Source organism: Aspergillus udagawae, assembly GCF_001078395.1.
Source record: "Aspergillus udagawae IFM 46973 DNA, scaffold_8, whole genome shotgun sequence".
Classification (NCBI taxonomy): Eukaryota; Fungi; Ascomycota; class Eurotiomycetes; order Eurotiales; family Aspergillaceae; genus Aspergillus; species Aspergillus udagawae.
The window spans coordinates 1,564,685-1,574,743 of NW_025091271.1; the positions used below are offsets into that span (position 1 = coordinate 1,564,685).

The 10,059-nt window shown below is 51.1% G+C and overlaps 3 protein-coding genes across 3 annotated transcripts; 2 read left to right on the forward strand and 1 right to left on the reverse strand.

Moving 5' to 3' along the window:
- Positions 1-1,705: 1,705 nt before the first annotated feature.
- rscE (putative RSC complex subunit (RSC8)) lies at positions 1,706-3,962 on the forward strand (the record flags this gene model as incomplete). The annotated part of the gene is made up of 2 exons (XM_043294866.1): positions 1,706-2,431; positions 2,490-3,962. 2 exons carry the CDS (start codon positions 1,706-1,708, stop codon positions 3,960-3,962), a joined length of 2,199 nt encoding a protein of 732 aa, XP_043150801.1.
- Positions 3,963-4,575: 613 nt separating this feature from the next.
- On the reverse strand, positions 4,576-7,536 carry Aud_010024 (uncharacterized protein; the record flags this gene model as incomplete). The annotated part of the gene is made up of 1 exon (XM_043294867.1): positions 4,576-7,536. The coding sequence occupies one exon, from the start codon at positions 7,534-7,536 to the stop codon at positions 4,576-4,578; it is 2,961 nt and encodes a 986-aa protein (XP_043150802.1).
- Positions 7,537-7,852: 316 nt separating this feature from the next.
- Positions 7,853-9,981, forward strand: Aud_010025 (DEAD/DEAH box helicase; the record flags this gene model as incomplete). The annotated part of the gene is made up of 2 exons (XM_043294868.1): positions 7,853-8,149; positions 8,212-9,981. The coding sequence occupies 2 exons, from the start codon at positions 7,853-7,855 to the stop codon at positions 9,979-9,981; spliced, it is 2,067 nt and encodes a 688-aa protein (XP_043150803.1).
- Between the last annotated feature and the right edge of the window lie 78 nt (positions 9,982-10,059).

The following is a 10,059-nucleotide window of genomic DNA, read 5'->3' on the forward strand; positions in this document are numbered from 1 at the left end:
CTCCGTAGATGCACTCATCGCCGCAACCTTGAGTTCCAAGATCTTCGAGATTCCTTACCGTTGCTCGCTCGCAATCTCATAGACTTAGATGGGATTACGGTCTTCAAGCATACCCTTGTGCTCGAATGAGGAAGTGCAATTCCATGTACTTCGATCATCGCCAACGATAACTTGATTGACAATCCTTGATATTCCATCTTGAGCATTCTTCCCATCACATCGGTGAAGCGACTATCGGCATCTCAAGTCTGAACGAGTGCCGACCAATTGATTCAAGACGAACACTCCAACATACAATGAGGATGGTCAATTTGTCAGCAGGCAATATACTCACTCCGCTTGGGCTTGAGAGCTTAATCATTCACCCTACAAGGAGGTGATGTTCAACGGATGGCTTCGTACCTCAATCAAACAGTGAGCCGTCGCAGCCAAGTACTGCCCGCATGCTCAATGTGACGAGCCCCCGAAACCATGAGGATGTTGCGACTGATAGCAATATAATACGGAGGCCGTCTCTGCCGTTGTCTGCCTATTCTGTGATGGGAATCAGACCAAAAGCTCCTTGAGAAAGGATATATCTACTGATCAATTGCTGAGTCGTCTCTGTTCTTCTTGCGCAAACTACAAGATGTCTCTGAAGCCTATCGTCCTTTGGAGCCATGCCATCTCCCCTAATCCTTTGAAGGTTGTTTTCATTTTGGAACAACTGGGTATTCCATACGAGCAGAAATACCTCCCAATGGACGGATGAAGAAGGAGCCCTTCGTGTGAACATCAATCCGAATGGCCGGGTCCCTGCGATCGAAGACCCCAATACTGGAATCACCTTAAGGGAATCGGGCGCCATCCTCGAATACTTGGTCGAAACGTACGATAAGCAGAACGCCATCGTTTCCCCCGCCGGCACTTTAGAGTACTTCCATGCTAAGCAGTGAGGTTTACCAATTACCACCCTGAAAATGTGGACAGCGCGAAGGAGCGCTTCTACAGCGATGTGCGCCGTGTATGTGGTGTGCTAAACAAGTATCTTCAAAATCGCGAGTAGCGAGTACTTGGTCGGGGATAATTCAGCTATGCCGACGCGGCAGCCGCACAGGGAAAGTAAGGAATATGATGAGATTCAGGACCCGAGTGCATGAGTTTAAACCCATTTGAAGCATGACATTTGAAGTACGTGAAGTGATTTCGCAGTATTTGGATACATAAATTGAACTACGTCCAACAAGCAACTTAGTCTGAAATTGTCATAGTTGCACCACCGTATCCGCGTTTTAAAGCCCCGTTTTACAGCGTTGATGCTCTCCATATGAAGTTAGAACACTATGGAAGTAGATATGGTGAAGTTGAGGTAGTAGCGTTTGTGGAAAATCGATATATGCGCTAGTCCCAAAAAGGAGAATTCACGTGAGGCTCTTGGCGCGAGTTTTTGGCCGTGTCGCGACTTGAGGTAACTACGCTGTGACCCTAGAGGTAGTTATCCCATTCATCATCAATCCCACTGACATCCTTCGCTTGACGTCTCTTTCCATTCCTTTTTCTTTTACCCGGGAGACTTGTCGCTCTGTCCTTTGAAGCATTAATCCGAATCAAGGGCTGCAGCTGCGCCCTGTCTTCACCAGTTAAGTGACCTCTGAAGACCTGCAACGAGCCTTGTTCGAGATCATTTGCGGCCCCCAATTTTGAGCGGCCATCCCAGTCAAATAGAATGGAGGAGCACTCTGCTACTGCTGGCGGCGCTGCCGACAATGTTAACACGGCAGTTGCGCGTCAAGATACCCCAGCCGAACTGGCCAATGCATCCGGTAGGTTTCGCCTCCACTTCACCCCTGAGAAAGAGGACATCAGATTCGCCAACTGTTGCAACCACCTAGGGTCGCATTCACGCAGCGAATCTCCTGTGAAGAAAAGCGAAGACGTTCCGGGCACTGATAATCCACTAGATGCTCCCGCCTCTCCCAAGCCCCAGAATGAGGGTGAGCCTGAAGATGAAGAGATGGGCGGCACCGAGACAGAGACGAAGAAGGAGACCGAGGGAGGCGACGGAGCCGGCGATGCGAGCGCCCAGCCCTCTGCTGAGGGTGCATCTGAAGAGCAAACAGTGCAGGGAAAGTCAGCGCTTGAAGCTTCGGCACGCGGACATCTCGTCTCTCAAACGCACGCCATCATCCTTCCCAGCTATTCGACATGGTTCGACATGCATACAATTCATCCGATAGAAAAGAAGGCGTTAGCGGAGTTTTTCAACGGTCGTAACCGAAGTAAGACGCCGGCGGTCTACAAAGACTATCGTGATTTTATGATCAATACGTATCGATTGAACCCCATCGAGTACCTCACAGTCACTGCTTGCCGTCGCAACTTGGCAGGAGATGTATGCGCTATTATGCGAGTTCATTCATTTCTCGAGCAATGGGGCTTGATCAACTATCAGGTAGGTTTACACGTATTGTCTATGACTTATCACCGAAGCTAATGTGATCTCCTGTAAGGTTGACCCTCAAACACGGCCATCGAACATTGGTCCTCCCTTCACTGGACATTTCCGCGTGATCGCCGATACACCCCGAGGTCTTCAGCCTTTCCAGCCTGGTCCCCAGCATGTTGTCAAACCCGGAAAGCCCCACCCTGCCACTGACCGGGCTGCCTCCGCTACGCCCGCATCCAAAGCCGATCTCAATCTTGAAATTCGCCGCAACATTTACGATGATAAGGGCAAGGAAATTACACCAGCTGCTGAAGATAAGGAAAAGCAGACCAACGGAGAGGGCTCGGCCGCCAACGGTACAGCTGCGGACGCATCCAAGGCTATGGAAAGCGCGGTCCGAGAGCCTAGAAAGAAGGTCCATTGCTTTTCTTGTGGCATAGACTGCACTCGACTCAGATTCCACTACGCCAAGTCGGCGCCAACAACCACGAACGCGAATGCGCCAGACTCCAAGTACGATCTGTGCCCGAACTGTTTCTTACAAGGCAGAATGCCTGCTAGTCACAACGCCTCGGACTTCGTCAAGCTCGAGGATAACGAGTACACAATTGCTCCGGATAAGGATGCTCCTTGGTCCGATTCGGAGCTGATACTCCTTCTCGAAGGCCTGGAAAGTTTCGACGACAACTGGGAGCAGATTGCCAATCATGTCGGCACAAGGACCAGGGAAGAATGTGTGATGAAGTTCCTGCAACTGGAGATCGAGGATAAATATATTGAAGAGATGCCGGAGATGCGTGCGGCGAGTGGGCGAGACCCCATCAACCATGTCGAGAACCCGGTCTTGTCTGTGGTCGCTTTCCTGGCGCAAATGGCCGAACCAGCTGTGGCCGCTGCAGCAGCTGGACGTTCAGTGGAAGAGATTCGCAAAGAACTAAGGAAGCAGCTGGACAAGGACACGGGCTCCGGCAAACCGTCGGATAAGGGCAAAGAGAAGGAGGGCGCAAGCGTCAAGCACGAAGATTCGATGGACGTAGATACCTCTCGCGAAGACGCGGCTGCTGAAATGGCAGAATCGGGAGAAGCCGAGAAGCAGCCCAAGGCGTCTCTCGCAACCGTTGCGCTCGGAGCCTCCGCAGCACGTGCTGCGGCCCTCGCCTCGCATGAGGAACGGGAGATGACTCGCCTCGTCTCCGCTGCTGTCAACGTGACCCTTCAGAAATTCGAAATTAAGCTGCAACAATTCAACGAGATGGAAGAGATTATCGAAGCTGAACGCCGGGAGTTGGAACTCGCTCGCCAGCAGCTCTTCCTGGACCGCATGGCCTTCAAGCGGAGAGTCAAGGAAGTTCAAGACTCTCTCCAAGCTATCAGCCTGAAGGGACCCACCGAGGAGACGGCTAACCTCATTGGAGATGCTGCCACAGCAGGCATAGGCAATCGCTACAACTTTCAACCGGCAGGTGGCGATGCGAGGGACGGTGTACAGCCCTTGAGTGCAGAGGCGGGCGCCGACTACAAAACCCTTGACCTGTGATCGTATGACGCAAACCCCGGAAAAATTTACTCGCAATGAAATTGGACCTGTTCGAAGCAGCGAGAAAACGCAATACCACATATTCTTCTGATGATATGGGACATTGAGTGGGTTACTCATTTATAATTTGCAAGTATTGTACAATATCATCAAGGCGGATTAAGAGGAAAGCAGGACATACCTATGGATGTTCCAACGATTCTTCCTTCTCTGGACGCGGGTTCGGTAGAGGATATCTCAACTGGTGGATGGGTTTTTTGCAATGATCTGCCATGTTTACAGTTTGTGTTCACCCAGCTAGGAAAAGGCGCACGATGTTTTGGAGTTTGAGAGTTATACTGTCCGTGTCTTCAATAATCCCATATAGTATCAAAACTCTTGTTTCTTTCTACGCTACGATAAAATCTTGGCGGTTGACACCTGCCGACCTCTTATTGCGGATCTTTCGTCGAATAGTTCTTCCTGGTATTTCGTGATAAATTTTCTATATAGTGACAGCATAGTTGCTGTATAACTCTGGGGTATTAGATCAATGGATAAGCCAATATCGTAACTCCATAGTGACCAGTAACCAAACCCGGCCGTGTCCATGTCAACCTATATATTCTGCTCGTCAAACAACCGGGCTCATGGGCTGCGAATGAAGAGGCAGATTATTCTTCTCATCCTCATCTTCCGATGACGAGTATGAATCCCCTCGCTTCTGGTGTCGACCGTACGGGAGATCGTCATCCGAGCCGGAAGATAGATCGACTTCACTTTCATTCTTGAGCTCAGTCTTGGGGCGTTCGTTCTTATATCGTTCATCTTTGTATATCGTATCATCATCGAAACTTGAGCCCGACTCCGAATCTAAGTTTGGCTCTGATGCAGACTGCTTGTGCGCCATGTCGGGTTGGCTGCTTGCTCTGTTGGGTTCGAGCTTGACGCCTCGCTGGGGACCGGTTGACGAGTCCTCATCGCTATGGGAGTCATCGGAATCGAGGTATGAATCCGAATCAGTGCCCCTCAGATGAGGTTCAGGTTTGATTGCTGGTTGCGAGGGAGCCTGGAGATGTGGGCTTGGTTTCCCTTCCTCGTCTGAATCGACTCGAGAGTCAGTCTCATACTCCGATTCGGAATCTTCGCTCTGGCTGAATTTGATATTCTCCTCTTTGGCAACAGGCCCCGTGTCCTGACTAACATGTATTCTTTCGTTTCTAGTTTCGAATTGAGAGTGTATGGAATGTTTCTGATCGAGGTCGCTACCCTCATCAGATTCGAGATTAGACGCAGGCGCGTGCACAGGGTTTGAGTTACTGTCATGATCAAAGTGTAAGTTCTCATGCTTGATACTCGGCCCTGCGATTTCAATCACAGACACACCCCCTTGGTTTCGTGTGAGGCCATGTCGCTTTTGATCAGAGCTGCTATCTGCGCCAGAGGTGGCATCGGAATCAGAGTCGTACGCGGCTTCAATATCGGACTGTTCGCCTGTATCAACAGCAACGGCCTCCCGCTTGATGGCCGAAACTGAATCTTGTTGGTCGGACGCAAGGGTTTCGACTTCAGGTTTCCCAGATGAAGGAGGATGATTCCGTTCCCCGTCGCTCAACTCGGAGTCAGGAGCTGGTTCTTCATTTGAACCGTATTCAACTCCCTCCTGGCTCGAATCCTGACTTGGACCTTGATCGAGGCGATCTGTCTCGATATCCATCTTCGAGTCTCCGCTGTCTGCAGAACCCGACTCCTCGTAAACCGAGCCTTCAATGTCCATTGCATCAATGATTTGTTCGCTTTGTATTGCGCCGTCGCTGTCTCGGTCACTATCGGCCCTCAGCTCGTTCTTAACGCCGTGGTGCCTCAGACCCTGCGAATCATCGTTGCCACCCATTTCATGATCTCTGTCGCTGGCTATTGAGACCGGAGATTCTCGCGTGGCCATGCGTTTTTCAATACGCCTCCTTTTCCGTCTATTCTCTGACAAATCTTCATAGAGGTCGTGCACCTCGTGCCCGTATTCCTCCCAATCGCTTCGATACAAGGTCCTGTCGCGCCAGTTGACTAAGTCTTCTTTCGTCTTGCGCTCGCCAATCGGCTTGCGCAACTTGGAGCCTTGCTCCGTGTTGGAGGCCGATGACGAAATTCCAGATGGGGCTGGCTGCCCCATCAAGTTCCAAAGCCGCATTTCTTCTGAGGCATTGTTCATCTGGTCGATCTCTTCTGCGTGCTCCTCTTCGAGATCAACTGACGGCTCATCGATAGGTGTCGTTTCAGGCGATGACAATATGGATGAAGCAGAGGAATACACGTCAGATTCATTGTCATCATCTTCAATTGTGCCTTGCGGAGCACGACTGTCAAATCTCCGCCTGGAAGCGCTTCTTGCATCAAGGGATTCGTCAACCGGAACCTTTCCGGAAAGAATATCTTCCACTTCGCCGTAATCCATAAGCTCCGACTGCCATCCTTTCTTGTGGCGGAGGTCTGCAACTTGCAAGCTGCACCTCCGGGCTAACCCAACCCAGAAGTCAAAGCGATCCTGAGGCATGTTGAGCACATTGAGTGCGGTCTTGACATCACGCGATCTCACTATTCGTGCTTTGCGGTTTCCGGTTTCTCTCATGTTCCGTAGTCGTGACATGGCGAAGAACAGGGTGGAATGTACCAGACGGCGAGTCACGCTTATGGCCAGAGCGTAGAAATCCGCAAGAGCGTCCGCCGTTATGGAAGGTGTCTCGTCAGCACAGGCGACGTTGAGCCAATTGTCCTCTAGCCTTGGACCACCGGCATTCATGAAGAACCTTTCAGATAGCCTGATCCACTTATTGATGTTGAAAAGCTCGGCAGTGACATAGACACTTGAGCCAGGTAGAGGAGTCTCATCTCGTTCCTCCAACTGTTCATCTACCATTTCTGCGATTTCTCGATCGACAATCCACACGTTCTGATGTAGCTTCCTTCCAACAACATCTTCAGCACGCTGTTCTTCAAGAGATAACAGTTCGGCATAATCGTCAAGTGCTTTGCAACATTCTTGGCTAATCTCCAGTGCTGCTGGAACTTCGCCGAGAACGATGGTCCTGCTGTGGGAATCCCGGACGTGTTGCCGCTCCAGTCCTCTGTGTAGGAGCTTCAGATGCTCCTGAACTTCCAACTCCGATTTTGAGCCAATCGCTTGGGCAATTTCCGCAATGCCGTTTTTCCCTTTTCTGTCGAGCATGCTATACAGAATCTCCTTCTCTTGTGAAGTCCAGATCGCGACACCATTTTGAGTGGGATTGTAATTTTCGCTGCCGACAGTGGAAGGCAGAGTATTGTTTGCTGCTTCCGCAAGTTCAGCGGAGTATGCATCCACACATCCTATTCCGAGTGATGTGCGTAGAGTATCCAGTATCTGAGCCCGTGTGCCTCTTGTCGCTCTGGGTATCACTTCCGGAGCGTCTTGGTCTTCGGAGTCTATGGAATCGAGGCGTTCTAAGTCGTCGACTGGAGGAGAAGAGGCTGAGAATTTTATGCCTGAGTAGCTGGATTCGATATCGGAATCAGACGCTTCTTCGTCCTCATCTGGCTCGTAAACGCTTGAACTGCTCATTGTCGGGTCTTGAGAGATTCAAGCACACACGCCAAAGACATTGAGTTTCGGCGGATGATGGGCGCATCCCATCGGTCTAAGGTGCCTGAAGAAGCTATAACTGCATAGTTAAAAGATTAAATATTATATGTAGCAACAAGATCCAAAAATCCAAAAAATCTTATGTCGAGGTACTTATCAGCTGGTAAGATTTCTGATAAGAGAAGCTCATGTTTGCACTGTTTGTCTCGTAGATAGCATAATACTGCTCTATGAGGCGAGGAACGACAGGGCCGTCTTTCACAATATTGACATGCTTTTACTTCATGGCAACTAGATGAACGTTTTTCGACGGAGATTGGGCGATATTCCCATTCTGAATATCACCACTCGAGCTAGCAGACCTCACTGGCGACCACTTGCATTTCACCGACATGGCCGTTTCCTCTCTATCAGCCCAGGGCCGACCACAGGGCCTTCTGCAGAGCCTTCCACAGAGCCTCCACGCCCATTTGAATTTCCTAAGTTAGTTCTTCGAGACTACCAGGAGGAATGCATTCAATCTGTATTAAAGTACTTGGACGAGGGTCACAAGCGCTTGGGTATCTCGCTTGCCACTGGTGCTGGCAAAACGGTTCGTATAACTGTTTCGCATATTCCTCGGACACTGGCTGATCTTTCTCTCAACGCCGGCAGGTCATATTCACCGAGCTCATTGGTCGCATCCCGTCACGCAATGAGATAGGTGACAAGACGTTGATTATTGTGCATCGAAAAGAGCTTGTGGAACAAGCAGCCCAACATTGCCGCCGCGCATACCCTGACCGAACCGTCGAGATTGAAATGGGCAATAGCCATGCCTCGGGAGCTGGGGACATCGTTGTCGCTTCTGTGCAGACTCTGACGCGAGGAAATAGACTAGCAAAGTTCGATCCGAAACGATTTAAACTGGTTCTCGTGGATGAAGCGCACCACATCGTCGCTTCCTCCTACCGAGAAGCTCTGAAGCATTTCGGAGTGGACGAAGCCTCGACGGATTCTCCAGTTCTCGTCGGCGTCTCGGCTACATTTTCTCGGAGTGACGGACTGAAACTGGGGGCTGCAATCGATCACATTGTATACCATAAAGATTACATCGATATGATTGACGACAACTGGCTTGCCAACGCGGTCTTTACTACGGTCCGCTCCGAGGCAAACCTGTCCAAGGTGAAAAAGGATAGCTTTGGTGATTTTGCAATCGGCTCTCTTTCCAAGGCAGTCAACACAGAGAATGTTAATAACATCACCGTGCGTGCATGGCTTGCTAACGCGCAAGACCGCAAATCCACGCTGGTATTCTGCGTGGATGTCGCACACGCAAAAGCGCTTACGGAGGCCTTCCGCAGCTACGGCATCGATGCGCGGTACATCACGGCAAAGACCTCAAAAGAAGTACGAATGGAGCAGCTGCGTGCATTCAGAAACCGAGAGTATCCCGTGCTGCTGAACTGCGGTCTCTTCACAGAAGGGACTGACATCCCGAACATCGACTGCGTCCTACTTGCCAGACCGACTCGATCGCGGAATCTCCTCATCCAGATGATCGGCCGAGGACTCAGATTGTACCCCGGCAAGGAAGACTGCCATGTACTCGACATGGTGGCAACCCTCAACACCGGCGTCCTCTCCACACCAACCCTGTTCGGCCTACACCCGGACGAAGTCTTGCAAAAAGCCAAAGCCAAAGATCTGAGAGACATGCCGCTCGAAGGCACCGCAGCCGGGACGGGGTCCCCAGCCGACGAAACGGAGGAACCGCCCCCCTTCCCGGACGACTCAGATGTGAACCTCACGTTCACAAAATACGACACTATCTACGACCTGATCGCCGACCTCAAATCCGAAAAACACATCCGCTCTCTAAGCCCACATGTCTGGGTCCGCGTCGGTAACGATCGCTACATCCTCTCCGACGCCTCCGGCTGGCTCACCATCGACAAGGAAGAAGACACAAGTCGAGCGTACAAACCCCATCCAAACCCCGACCCTACAACTGACGACCCTTACATCTTCACCGTCCGCCACGTCGCTAAATTCAAGAACTCCGACGACAGCGTCACACATACCCGTCCGCGACTCATCGCCACAGCCCCCGATTTCGAGACCGCCCTCCGCGCCGCAGACACATTCGCAACAAACGAGTTCGAGGAGAGATACATCTCCGTACGGCAGACGTGGAGGCAGCTCCCCGCGTCGGAGGCGCAGGTTCGCTTCCTGAATAAATCGAAGGTCCGACACGGTTTGATCCAGAGAAAACATCTCACCAAGGGCCAGGCGGCGGATCTGATCACGAAGTTGAAGTTTGGTGGGAAGAAGCGGTTCGAGGCCCGCAAGGCCGAGCGAGTTGCTGAGTTGCGGAGGCAAGAGGAGGCTGAGGAGTTGAGAAGACAGGGTGATGTGCGGGTTGGGCCGGTTGAGACCTAGCGTTGTCTCACTTAGATATATTGTATATTATAATGATACCTCGAAGGAAATGTTGAATTATTATGTATGATTCCTCTT